At 43.2% G+C, this 14,898-nt stretch overlaps 1 protein-coding gene across 1 annotated transcript in view; it reads right to left on the reverse strand.

Moving 5' to 3' along the window:
- The window catches only part of JAZF1 (JAZF zinc finger 1), a 359,494-nt gene extending 344,624 nt beyond the window's left edge, over positions 1-14,870 (reverse strand). The window contains exon 1 of the mRNA XM_033191913.1: positions 14,524-14,870. Coding sequence (XP_033047804.1) covers positions 14,524-14,638 — 115 coding nt within the window. The 5' untranslated portion in view covers positions 14,639-14,870. The remainder of the gene's footprint in view (positions 1-14,523) is intronic.
- Between the last annotated feature and the right edge of the window lie 28 nt (positions 14,871-14,898).

The raw sequence follows: 14,898 nt of genomic DNA on the forward strand, positions 1-14,898 counted from the left end.
ACACGAGGCTTTAACTGTGTAGTTCACTACTATATCCCCAGCTGCCAGACAGTACCTGGCACTCAATAAATAGTTACCAAATACATAAATTGGGTGTTTCAGATGGTGCTGCATGAAAAAATTAAAAACAAAGCATTTAATTACTTATTAAATCAGCCTGTTTTGTTAGACAAAATCTTTCAAGAAATAGAACCCACAAGAAGGGAGAAAGAAAATTAACAAGAGGCCCTCAGTTATATTAAAAAAAAAAAAAAAAGTTGGAAACCATTTTCTTACTCAACTACTGCTAAGTCAAATAAGCCTGGACCAGCTGCTTAACTGTATCAGAGCAATATATTCTGTAAGGCTAAAAATGGTTTCAAGTGATGTTGACAAAGATTGTTTAGGAATAAAGTATTTTAAATATTCTCTGCAATAAGTAAACAACTCAACTATTGCTATGCAAGCTTCTAAAACAGGGCCCAGCCTGGGGTTTTCCCGAGAAGCTTCCAGCATTGGTCTGTAACATTTCAAGGACTATTATTAAAGAGATGCACGGCCCCTTAAAGAGGAAGGCATGGCATTTTGTGAGTCCTATAGTCATGTTCTTGGATTTCTTCATAAAAGCCCTACAAATCCTTTTGAATGATTCACAACAAACCTTTACAAACCAGACATATAAAATAATCTCTTGTTTTTTCCTTTGCTTAGTTGTTGCAACACGAAATAATTATGTTTTCTGCTTATATAGTTTAACAAACCTCTCTAGACTCCTGAAATGCCTTTTCTCTGAAACAGAAAATTATATTTATCAAACATGGAAGTATTTTTCTAATCACATGATCTAATGTCTCAAAAACTTAAATCTGGATAAACAATACTAAATTAAGGCTGGTATATTTTCAAACAGCAAGAATTTGTGTGTGGAATGTTTTAACAGCTCATGAATTCCTACGACCACTCAGTATGACTTATATAAACACAAACCAAAACTGTACCATGGAAATCAAATTTCACCAGATATCTCCAAGTTAAAATGTTTAACAAAAAGCAGAAATGTATATGGTTATTTTGATTATTTTCCTCCCATCATATTATGGAAACATGAAGAGGACAGGAGAATTTGAGGAGTGTGTGGCAGAGGGAGCATCACCACGGATGCAAAAAAAAAAGGTAAATCCTATTAGTATTATAACTTGTGTGGGGGCTTCCTGATCACCAGGCCCTTCGTAGTCATGTTTCTATTTAATTCTCACAACAACACTGGGAGATAAGTACTATTCCCATCCTCATTGCACAGTAGCTGAGGGCTAGAGGAATTAAATAAGTTGGCCAAGGTCACGTAGCCTGTGGGATTCCAGTGGCAAGCATAACCGCTTCGCAGTAAAACCTCCACCCCTGCCTCCTGCAAGAGACAAGGAAGGGAAATAACCAGACAGCTTCTTTTTCTTCAGAATTCATCAGCTAACACACTGAATATAGGTGGTGTCTCACAAAACACTGTGATATGTTCATACTATCATCCCATTTTAGAGAGGAAGAAAATGAGGCACAGGGAGGTTCTGTAACTTGACAGGAACAAAGCCAGGATCCCAAGAGAGGCAGGCAAGCTCCAGGAACCTCACACTGAACCACGGCTTACTGCTGTTCTCTCAACTTTTCTCGTCCAAGCACCTGCACTCACTCACAACTTTAAATTTTTATGGACGGAATTAGCTAGTTGGCCTAGATCATCTGTAAGTTTCCTTTCTGTTTTTAAATGATAGGAGGCTCAATTCACTTGCAAAAGGGTTTTTGCTACAATAAAAACACTCTGGAGAGAGTTTTTCAGTGGTCCTGCTTTTTTTTCCCCAGGGGAAAGAAATGGTACTGATAATAATCTTAATACACTTTTAGGATTAAGGCTTATCATTTTAGAATTTGGTATAAAAGAAAAAGTTTTAATTACAATGTTTTCATGTTAAAAATAGTTAACTGCTTCATAAAGAACAATGGAAATTTTGAATAAAAACCACTATAAGCTATTATTCTTTTCATTATTCTATAGTTTGGATAGCTTCTTTGCAGGAAGCAACGGTATACAAGGTTTACTTTGTACCCTGCCATTCATATGTGCTTCATTAAAGCATGTGGCCCGTCATCAATGGCTCTTATTAAATACAGTGATTGGGTGGAGTGCAGTAGTTGTCTTGCACAATGTTTTTAAACCCATCTGTATTAGTTGCCAGCATTTAAAGATGAGTTTCATGTAAAAATCTTAATTCCTAGCTTCTCTCTCTCAAATAATAATAATAAATAAAAGCATCTGCCAACAAAGGGCCAGTACCCCAACATAGGCAACAATGGGTATCAGCTGCCCTTTTAAGCAAAGCGAAGACTCTTCAGTTTGCCAAAGTCTCCACCACGCCCCATTGCATTGAACTTGGTTACTTCCTTCATACACTGTGTCCTCAGGCATGTGAGTTTGAGATCCTTTCACCACCACAGGCTCCCCGGTTTGAGCATTTCTACTCTAACCACATAGCTGAGATAGTATCACAGCATCAAACTTGCTGTATATTAAAGGCCTGCCTCCAGTATAACTAAAAACTACACCCACCGAACTGAAACCCAAAATGGGACACACCCCTTTAAAAGTCTGATTCCTTTTTGAAACAACACAACCCTTCCAATGCTCCATATTTCATTAGTGTAACCCAATGAGTTCCCAACCTTGGCCACACATTAGAATCAACTCTGAAGGGCTAAGAACACATAGGCCCTGACCCAGACCATTCCATGCCAACTGCATCAGAAGCTCCGGGGAGGGAACCCGGGAAACCTTTTCTCCCCCAGCTTCACCCAAGTGATTCTGAATGGCAACCCATGTGTTAAAGTACTGGGGTAAGCTCTAACATACACGGTGTGACTTATCAATCAATAAGGCTGATTTTCCACAAGCCACAGATGAGAATCATTCTCGTTACAAGTTATGTTAGATATATTCCACTGAAGGTGCCACGATAGTTCCAGGGATTGACAAAAGATGATTCCTTTACTCTAATATCTGAAGTGAAGTGCATGTATAACTTAACATTATACGTTAGTCTCTTGATTTTTCTGTGCGATGTTTGCATATGTTAACAGCAAATACTTCGGTGTGGGTCTCTGAAAGTGCTAAAGTGGAGCCAACATATAAAAGGGAGTTTCCAATCTGGGCAGAATATTGAGATACATTAGTTTAAATCACACATCATCAACCACTTGGTTGAGTTGATGCCAAACTCCAGATGTCTAGTGTCAAAAAGATCTTATTAAAAGATGTACTTGGCATCTCTCTAAAACCTAAACTATCTCTAAGTTACACGAGGACTGTGAAACACCTGTGTGACACTTGCTATCAGTCCTGAAGATGAGTCATACTCCACAGTCCACCAGCCAGTCAGATTCTCAAGTAAACTGAGATGAGCTCAATGAGGAAAAGAGAGGCCTAGGAAAAGTAAACTGGGAACTGTTGAGGCCACAGCTTTCCATAAGAAATACTCAGCTTGGGTTTACAAAGACACTTAACCCCTTTTCCTTCATGTGATGTTTGATACCTGAGGAAGCCTGGGCATAATTTCTGCTTATGTATGCCTATGACCATGGTGTTCAATTTACTTAACAGAAAACTGTACAAGTATGTCTCTACAGATTCCCCTGCTTTTGCCATTACTTTCATAATTATGCCATATATGGAAAATCAGGCAGCTAAATTAGCATTCGAGAGGCTCTCGCTAAATGAATTAGGTAAGAAAATGGGTCCTTCAATTTTAAGCCCAGATGTGCTCCTGCAGAAGCGATTTAAGGTCTGGCGCTGGAGTGACAGGACTTGACGTGTGCTCTCTGTGTGGATGGCACCAGGGAGGCGTCCAGCAGTGAGGGCTCTACACATAGGCCACGAGTACTGAGGGTTTTCAGTGCTTAATTCACAATGTTTACAGTTGGATCCCGTATGTATGTACCGTTGGTCAAAAAAAAAAAAAAAAAATCTTTAAAATAGTACATGAGCTGAGCACTGGGCCATGTGCCTACAATCCCAGTTACCAGAAGGCTGAGGCGGAGGATCGCTGGAGTCCAAAAGTTCAAGATCAGCCTGGGCAACATACCAAGACCCTGTCTGAAAAATAATAATAAAGTACACGAACATAATTACATGATTTTAATTTTGGAAATCTGAAGTAAAAGAGAAGTTGATATGTGTGTGTGTGTGTGTGTGTGTAAAGGGTTAGGTATTGCATTTGTCAGGAGAACCTATCCTTAAATAATCATCAGTGAGGGAGAGAAATCCAGTTAGCATCTTTAGACAATTCAGTAATTACAACCATTTTAGAACTGCCAAAGTATTGTTTTCATTGTTGTTACTGTGATGGGATGCTCATGGACCCTCCTGTCCTACCTAAGTGTTTTCTTCAGAAGTCTTGAAACATTCAAAAACATTTCTACCTCAACCAGACAACCAGCATCAATATATTTCATCAACCATCCATATTGCTCCCATCCACACTGCTCTTGGTGGAAATCCAGCCTTTCTCTATTTATTTCTGCAAGACTTTCAGGTGCGGAAGAGCCTTCAATGAAAAAACAAACGTCTTGTAAAAGATCACAACTTAGGCTGTAAAGAGCAAGCACTGAGTATACGGGCACACCTGGGAGCAAAGCTGGCCCTGGCTACCCCAGGCATTTTCCTGGCTGTTCTTTGCTCTGTGTCCTGGCTTCCTCCTGTGTTGCATGGGACTAACGCTGTATAATGCATATTAAAGCAACTAGCCAGTAGGTACTGTGAAAGGAAAATGAATCTCAGGACCGCCTCCCCCAAATAATAAATAATACTATTCCTATCTCATACAAATAAGACTGTAAGAGCTGCTCAGGTTTGAAAAGCTCAAGTTAGTGAGATCAGGAGGATTCAAAATCCAATTCTGTGTAGCTTCACAGTCCATGCTTCTCACCACCCAGGCCTCTGCCTCCTGTGTACCAAATACCCCTGGCAATTTAACAAGGAAAATCAATTTCCTTTTTAAATCAGCTTTAAAAAAAGTCTTTTTCAGATTCCCTTAATATAAACTATACTGGACTAATTGCATAACCGGTATTTGTGTCAATGCCATAAACACATAAATATACAGCCCTCATAGATGCAAACCTACAGAAATTAATTTCAAAGATGTTTTTCACTGTCCAAAGTTACCTTTGTAACTTATTTTTTTCACAGCCCAAAGTACTTCTCAATTTTTATTTTCGTACCATTTCTGAAAACACGTCTTGGGGAGGAGGATAGGATGATGACAAGACCCTGAGTTTCTGGGGGAGGAAACAGTGCACAAGAGGTGACCACACAGTTCAATGCACACCCCTGCTGGTGCAGCTGTGGGCAGGGGCTACAGGACAGAGAGGGAAAGGCCCATTAAAATAATGATATTTATTGAGGTAAAAGAGGCTTTCTGTCCTGAAGGAAAATATTTCTGTTTTATACCAATATAAACAAACACTCTAGTTCATATTTCACTAGGTGTGGTATTTAATTAATATGGTAGCACATTTAACTCCGAAGGAGAAGGCAGTATGTATAGGATGGGGGTAATGTCTACTTCATAGGCTTGCTGTGAGGGCCAATGAAATAGTATACAAAAATTATTTAGCACAGTCTGTGGTACATAGTCATGATTCCCGAATTGGGAACTCATGGAATAGACCCAAGTTTTGTGGGCCTGCAGATTCAGACTTTTCTTATGAAAAAAAAAAAAATTGAATGTTATAAAATGTTTACCAAAGTGATTATTTATTGAGATTAAGAAATCACAACAAATCACAAAATTTTACAAGCCGCAATACCAAAACATCCTAAAATCAGAATCCAGGAAAAGAACCCAGTATGTATATTAATTAACTTCCTGACACACTGTTATAAACACTTCTTTTGGGCTGGACACTCTGATGAATCCTCATATCATAAAAACTTATATTCATACCATTTTCTACAGGGCAGAAAGATGAATCAATCTCCCCTCAAGCATGGGTGATCAAAATGTATTCCTAATTATTGATAATTCAGAAAATTTACTTTTAGCCTTATAGTTCTTTATTGGCAATGACATATACATTTTTAGGATTGTTATCAAACCTCTAATCACATCTCTTAATTTTCTTTCACATATGAGTCATAAAAATCCAGGACATTTCAAGTTTTCTCATGTAGTGACTAACTTTAAACATTCTTTTTATCAATGATACTCATTAACCAGTTTGTTGTCAGTATTTTTGGTAACAGGCATATTCATGTCAAATGAACAAGAATCTTAAACACAGAATTCCCATTACAAATAGTGCATTTCTAATAGTATATTTGTATTACTGAGTATATTCCTAAAAGAAGAGAATTTTCATACTGACTACACTTAGATAAGAACTGAATCCTCCACGTAGAATTTTACACATCTAACAAGTGAAAGAATTCTCCACAGACCTGGCTCCATACACCATAAACCATCCCACAGCAGATGTCATGGTACCCATTAACACTGCAATGCTCTGGCTCTCCCTTTGTGTAAGGACCCCAGGTGAGTTGGCACAGTGGGTGGTGATCCTATGAAGCAATTTCTACACTAGGATGGCTAGGGATAACTTGACACAGAGGTAACTGTGAACTGCATAAATACATCCCACTAAGCCCAAACGAAATGTGGCCCCAATTTGACTTCCCTCTAGCTATATCTCAAAAGCACTTTCTTTTTTTTTTTTTTTTTTTTTGTTGAGACGGAGTCTCGCTCTGTCGCCCAGGCTGGAGTGCAGTGGCCAGATCTCAGCTCACTGCAAGCTCCGCCTTCCGGGTTGACGCCATTCTCCTGCCTCAGCCTCCCAAGTAGCTGGGACTACAGGCGCCCGCCACCTCGCCCGGCTAGTTTTTTTTTTTTTTTTTAGTAGAGACGGGGTTTCACCGTGTTAGTCCAGGATGGTCTCGATCTCCTGACCTCGTGATCCGCCCGTCTCGGCCTCCCAAAGTGCTGGGATTACAGGCTTGAGCCACCGCGCCCGGCCCTCAAAAGCACTTTCAAGTCCAACGTCATCAAACCCAAACAGAAATGTGAGAGCAGGGAAGTCAGAATGAGAAAGAAAAACATTAAGTGATTGCTGTTAAAATCTTCTTCCAATTTTACCAGTTATGATCCCACGAAGGCCCAGCTACATACACTGCTAGGACTCCTCCAGGGCCCTGGAAAGTGCTGGGTGAGCCCTGGCAATATATTCAAAAATGGCAAGGAATGTGTTGTACAGGTGAGGGGCGCTAGGGCTGGAGCTTCATTAACTTCACAATAAATCTGCCTCTGTGGTCCCTATTATTATTCATCATTTATCTCAGTCTGTACATGTCTGGTCTCTCCAAATAAATTTCACATCCTTAGAGATAGGAAGTACTGTCTTAAACACTAACATCTAAGAAATACTAAAAAATGTATGGCTGTCCTCACTATCCATGGTGATCTTAAAAGAAAGAGAGGGAAAAAATGTATAATACAAATGTATATATACACACACATAAATATATATACAAACATGGATATACATACACACATATATGTGGTATGTGTATAGACATATACATGTATTATTTATATATGTGTTAGATATCCTATATGCCTTTGTGTCTAAAATATATATTTATTTCTATATATCAATTATATATATAATACCAAAGAAATGGTGAGTTTTCCAGTGTTATTAACCTGGTATCCAGACCATGTCCCTTCAAGGAGGTCTATCTCAGGCGAAAGTCACCATTGAAGTCTGGCAGACAATAAACAGTGCTTCCTTGGGAGGCCCATGGGTGAGCCGGGCAAGGGACAAGGGGCTATCAGTGCTCTCTGGTGCTGGGCAGACGGTCTATTGTTAGTGACCCTAGAAGAGTCCCTCTGACTCCTGCCAAAGTTGAGAGCAATTGGAAAGACTTCACCCTTAGAGAGGATATCCATTAATCTGGTCCCTGCTTGCAGCTAGCTTTAAAAAAAAAAAAAAAAAAAAAAGTAGGTAAAAACTACTGCCATGTTCCAGTGCTTACAGCGAGGGGAAAACACAATTTTCTTTACACCAATTAAATATATTAAATGAAAGGCACTTTTAAAAAATACACACATAATGAATTTCTGACATCTATGGTTTCCCATCTACAGATTCTAAATAAAGAACACTTTTCAATTTAATACGTTAGCCAGGTCAACACGGAAACAAAATGTACATCTACAATCCAGCAGGTATTTCTTTGTATGCAGGACACGTCTGCACTGCTAAGATCTAAAGGCAGGGGTAAGAATGGGGTGGAGAAATATAAGGAAATGTGGGGTATGTATGATTCTTGCCCTAGAAGCAAAAACTAGAAAAGTAGGATTTTTAAGGAATTCAGAAACAATGCTCTACAATACCAGGCCTCTGGCTTCTCAACAGTCCCAGGGAAGCCCCTCATCAAGTGTCACCAGCCTGTACCAGCCTTAAGGCGTCCTCACTGTCATATACAGGAAGAATTGGATTTTCTCAAAACAGCTGTCAGTTTGTATTTCCAGAACTGTCAACGTAGGAGATATCTCCGAAATATATGAACTCTAAAGGAAACCATTTTCTGAAGAACGTGGAGGTTTTTGTCAACCCAGTTACATGCAGAGTTCTGGTGTCTGTACACTTCGGTCACATGTCAGAAAATGTGTATACCAAATGAAAACAATTAGAAGCTTGTGAAACTTATGAGACAGGATGTTCAACAGTGATGTTTTATAAAGGATGATCTGACTGTTTACAGGTGAGAAGAGGCTAATGGAAAAACCAGTGAAGACAGAGTTTTGGAGACTGCCATGAAGTTTCAGATTTCGGGTTCCCTTATCCTGCCTATGGTGTGTGTGTGTGTGTATGTATGCACATGCATTTAAAAATTCTCCTAGCACTACACCTAGGGGCTTCTCGGGAACCCTGGGACTAACAGGGAGATCTTGCCGCCAAGCCACAGGGTGCAGGCAGAGAGCAGGGCAGGCAGCAACAAGCCTTTCATTCATTCATTTATTCTTTCAGTCATTCCTTCTCCCCACAGGAAGTGTCCTCAAGCGAATGCACCCACAGGCCCAAGGCACAGTGCCTCTTTCTAGTCCTGGATTTTTTCAAATAAATTCAGGCCACAAGGAAAGACCATGTTGGAAGCCGCTAGCTTTGACACCACTTTCCCAGTCCACTGTGGCAAATGCCTCTGCCAGGGTATAAAGTGCCTCTGGCCACACAACAGAGAACGTGGCCAGAGGCTGCAATACTAGCGCTAGATTGTTGAGGGGTCTCCTATTTCCCATTCTCAGTCCTTCCCAGGAAGAGCCCGATGATGTCACACAGTTATAAAATGCCCAAAACAGCACCACAAATAGGTGGATACAGCCCATGTTAATCTCGAAGGTAGACTTTGACAGTAGGATTACATATTTATTTAGCAGATACACAAACGGCAAGAAACTACATGATGTAGACAACTTATTATTGTAGATAAATACTTCACATATATTATCTCACTTAATCCTCATTAACCACTCCGTGAGATGGGTGCTGCTACTATCCTCATTTTACAGAGGAGGCACAGTATGGTTAATTTGTCCCTGGTCATACTTCTGACAAGTGGCAGATATGTGTGTTCAACCCCAAGCAGTCTGGGTTCGCTATGCCACTGCTCAGATGACCTTCATGTGGAGTTCAGTTATTTTCTAAAGGAGGAAACACAGACCAATCGTGTGAGGGGAGGTGAGGAGGGGACTGTCGAGTTCTTCACCTAATTGGCAATTGGCATAGGCTCAGCTTTGCATACCTGTCTGGAATTCAAATCTCCAAACCATACAAACCAGCCACGAAAGCTTAGGCAATTATAAACTGTTCCTTAGTTTGCTCACCTAAAAGTGGGAGTAATAAGGGCCAATGACAGACTGTATGACTTATCTATTTAGTACACTGTAGTGCTCCTTTGAGAAGATAATGCAAATATTTACTAAATCATCTTAGGAGCTAAATTCTATATTTTTGATAGTAAGTGGGCTGATTTTTCTTTCGGGAAACTTTGACCTTTATTAATTAGATGGTTTATAAATCTATACTACGAAATGAAGCACTATAGCTTTATTACCTGGGTTTTGGAGATGAGGAAACTAACAAGTAGAGACTCACAATAAGAAATCTGTTGATATTTGGGATTAAGAACCAAGTCATAGCTAATGCAAGCCATTCTTGGTCAATGAGACTCTGCCCCTTAACTGGGCCCTTGCAGGGAAATCTCTTTCAATAGCAAAGCTGAGAGTCCTAACATCTGAGGAGAGTTCTAAATGACCTGCTAGTCTGGTACTATCACACGAATAACTGAACTGGGTCAGATTCCTGTGTTTCTATTCAAGTGGTGCAGTCCTGCCTTGGGGCCTGTGCACTGCCGGCCCCCGGAATGTCCTCACGGCTAACTCTCACACCTCCTTCGAGGTTTTGTCTCCCATATCAGCCTCTCGGCAAGGCCCACCCTGACCAATCTATTTAAAATTCCAATACCTTCTCCTCCCCACCCTCCGGACCCTGCTCTAGTTTTTCTTTTCTGTATCATTAACCACCTCCCAACATACTGTATATCACATATTTCAATTGTTTATTGTCCGGCCCCCTACCCTAGAATATAAACTTCCTAGAGTGGTATCTTTCTTCATTTTGTAAACCAAAAAATATCAAGTGCTCATAACTTTGCCTGGCATAGAGCAGGGACTCAATATATTATTACATAAATAAATTCAAAATGCAGAGGTACTTCTAAAAATGCACCAAATAATCAAATAAGAATGATCCAACAGTTGTGTTTCTGAGACGAAAAGTCATACGATTTCACAGCACTGGGATGCAGGGTTGCAGCAGGCATTTCATGAGCCTGGGGCACGACCTTCAGTGCTAAATTTAGTGCTCCTGGTGTTTCTAAGATTCCCAGTTACCAGTTTAACTTCATCTATCTAGGATGTTCATACCAAGAGTGTTTCTACAAACTCAAATATCTACTCAAAACAAGAAGCAAGCAAATCTGGACCTGCTTTTCCCATCTCCATGTAACAGACCCAGACCTGTGAATGAATTGATAACAAAATTGATGGAGAAGCACTTCACAGTTGCAGGGCTACGGGATTTCTAGGCAATTTAAATTTAAGTGGGATTGGGGGACAATTTTAGCTAGGATATTCAGTGTGTACACCGAGACAGGTACTCCAGTACTAAACCAGCAGTGAAATGCAAGAAAGAAAACAGGAACACCAATACAGCACTCTTCCAGGAGGGAAAAGAGCTAAAACAGTGGATGGTGAAAATCACACTTCCCTTGGTTCCAAAGCCCCAAATCCTTGTTCATTATGGGGAGAGGAAAATAGTTAAAAACCAAAGCTAAGCATACATGTATAAGATAACAGAAAGTTATTCTCAACTTAATGTACTTACTTAATCCAAACTAAACATAATACTTTGATAATGAAAAATACAGGCCTTGAAAAATCTGCCAAGCAAGAAACACACCACATTCCCATAAATGTTCATTTTATCGCTGTTTAAGGGTTTTTACTAGCGGCTAAAGGTAATAACCCAGATAGGCCCCCAAAATGGAAAGCTCGCCTAAGCATATCTCTAATACTCACGGTTGCTAAATAACAAGACTGCTGAACAAATTAAAAGCAAAATAACACATCTCTTATTCTTTTCATGAATCTTTTTAATGTAACTACTCACCAACAGACATGAAATCAGTAAGTCAATCATTAAAAACAACAGTCTCCAAACTCTTATAGATTGAATTACAAATGATAAATACCACATAACAACACCAGTCTAGAACTTTCACTAAATGCTTTATATTTTCACCCATGTCTCTTCATCAAAAGTGTATTATTATGACACTATCTACTAACTGGGATATTTTTATTCTTCCTTAAGATCAATTCTTACTTCTTTCTGCATATAGAGCTACCTTTGATAGTAAAGGGCCTCTCCCCAGCAGAGGTGTATAATAGTTTGAGCCTCTTCATCCTGGGAATTGCAAGTGTTCGTTCATTTTAACATTTGCTTTTCATAAAGTTTGCTGGTTCAAACTATTTTCAACTATGTTAGCCCTGTGACACAGTTCGCCTAGGTCACTGCTATTGCTGTAAACTTAATTTTTCCATATTTTCACTATTAAAAGGATAACACTAGCCTTCTGGGAATGAGGTAGCATTACTTCAAAGTTGAGTTTTAGAAAATGTATCAAACTCTTAACCTTCTTAAAAAATGTGTGCAAAATATTAAGACAATTTCTACACTTAAAAAAACCTCATGACTCACCAAGTTTTAAACCATCTCATACAAACTCCTCAAGAAAGATAACTGTCTTTAACACATTTTAATAAATATAATTTATACTGTCTTTTAACCAGCTTGTCTAAGTCGGCAGGCAATGGGGTAAAATTATTACTCAGCTTACATAAATTATAGTTTATTCTGAAATAACTGTTAGCAAGAATGAATGGGATATGCAATGACAGCCTTCCCTAAGTCAAGAGATATTATTTATTTATATTACTTATACATATGAATTTATAGCATTATTTATATTTCTTATTTTTTACTTATTATTGGGAGTATGGGGAAGAACTTAAATTAGTAACATTTCTACCAGAACTTCACAGTACCAGTGTTTTCGCTTTATTTTAAACTAGCCATCATGAAAAATCTGATTTAATACTTTCAAGCACTTTCAGTCATGATTATTCAATCATGATATGAATCAGCAAATTTGTTGCTCCATTAAACTGCTTTTAAGACTACCAAAACTTGCCCAGCTCTTCTGTCACATCTTTAGCAGAGGAAATGGAAGAAGCTATTACAAGGAAACCTGAAAACTTGAAAAGTTTCAAAACCTGGACAATTACTCAACAGAATTTTCTTCTGAAAGACATTTTGTAGACGTTTCCCATAATTATCTCCTATTCCGGATGACCCATCAAATCACATTCTAAACAGGCATTCAACACTTATTAAGCACCCACTGTGTGCAGAGACAGCACTATACTAAGCAAAGGAACATAGGGTTCTGCCTCATTTTATTCCTGCATAAATACACAGCAGTCGTGATTTATTCTCTCAACTTTGTAGAAACGTGAGCTGCATCCACATGGCTGAATCCATGGCATTCATTTGGACTTCCTGGGGGCAATTTACAGGTTCTCTGGATTAGACAGTCCCATTGGGACATCGCTCGGACCCTTCACCTTCCAGCCCACGCAGGACAATTCCCTGGCGTCGACCACACCTTCCGCAGGTGGTTGGACCGCCTGAGCCAGATGCACCCGGCCCACCTCCCTTAGCAGGGGTTCCGAATAGAAGTGTGAAAATGTGTGCAAGGACTTTTGCAAATCAGAGGACTTGTTAAAAGGTCCAGGGGTCCAGGAGTGAAGGGAAAGTAGCCACCCCGCGGGGCGCCCTCTCCCCGGCATCCCCCGGGACTGGGGCACTGCGCAGGCCGCCGCCGATCCCAGGGCGCAGCCAGCGCACCTCGGGCCTAGCACCTTTAGAAAGGCAAATCGCAGAGCCGGGATGCATTTAAATGCCCGGCCATGGGCCCTGGGGGTGGCTCTCCAGCGGACGCCGCTGCAAGGGCCTCCAGGGCGCGTCGACCCCGGGGCGCTGGGCGCGGCCCGCGGGCGCACCCAAGACCTCAGCCCGCAGCGCCGGGCGTCTGCGCCAGGCCGGGGCACGGGAGGGCACCCAGAGCCCCCGGGCCCGCGTCCCCGGCCCCGCCCGGGTCGCTCGGCCGCCTCCCAGGGAGAGGGCAAGCGCCCGGGCCCCCGCCCGCGGCCGCCGGCCCCGGCCCCCTCCCGATGCACCACACCTAGCAACCGGCGCTGACAGGACGCAGTGGCGGCGGCAGCGGCGGCGGGAGGAGGAAGCGGAATGGCTGCCGCGGTGGAGCCACCCCCGCCCCCCCGCTCCACCTCCCCGCGGCTGCAGCCGCCGCCGAGCCCTGACAGCTCGAGCCGGGGCGGAAGCGCCCGGCGGCGTGCAGCGCCCGCCCTCCGCTGCCCTCAGCGCCTCGGGCTGCTCCGACCACCCGGGCTAACTAACTCCGCGCCCCTGCCCAGCGCCCAGCGCCCGCCGCCCGCCGCGCCCTCCGCCCCGCGCCCCGGCGCTCGGCCCCACCGCCGCACCCCCCGCCGCCCCGCCGCGGCGCTCCCCGCTCCCACCACTTCGCAGCCCGCGTGCACGCCCCTGAGTCCCCCAGCCGCCCGCCCGCCCGCCCGCCCGCGGCACCTCGGGGCGCCCGCCCCCTCCCCCACCCCAGACCGCTCCCCGCCCCCCCGGCACCTCGCGCCCCCGCATCCCGCCACCCCCACCTCGGGGCTCGCACGCGCCCTCCCCGGCCCGCTGCCTCCCTCACTGCGGGCCACCCCTGGCCATTCCGGGGCTCCCCGCCCAGGCAGGAGTTTCCGCGCGCCTGGCACCTCCGCCCACCCCCGGGCCATTTACCGATGTGGTTGTCCTCGATGTGCTCGATGAGGTCGGCCAGGGTGGGGAAGTGGAGTCCGCAGCCCCCGAATCGGCAGGTATTGGAGAAGAAGGAGGCGGCGGCGATGCCTGTCATGGTGCTACATCGAGAGCCCCCCTGGTGTCGGCTCTGCGAGCGCCGGGCGGGCGAGGGAGGGAGGGAGGCCGGGTGGGGTGAGGAGAGGAGGGCTGGGGGAGGGGAGAGAGGCGGGGTGAGGGGAGCGGCGAGGACGGGACGGAGGGAGAGGGGCGAGAGAGATGGAAGGAGAGCGAGGAGCCACCGGAGGCAGAGGGGAGGCGGCGGCTGCGGCGGCGGCGTCGGGAGCTGCGCGGGGAGGGCGGGGGCGGGGGCGGGGG

This window comes from Trachypithecus francoisi, unplaced genomic scaffold, assembly GCF_009764315.1.
Source record: "Trachypithecus francoisi isolate TF-2019V2 unplaced genomic scaffold, Tfra_2.0 Lachesis_group4, whole genome shotgun sequence".
NCBI lineage: Eukaryota > Metazoa > Chordata > Mammalia > Primates > Cercopithecidae > Trachypithecus > Trachypithecus francoisi.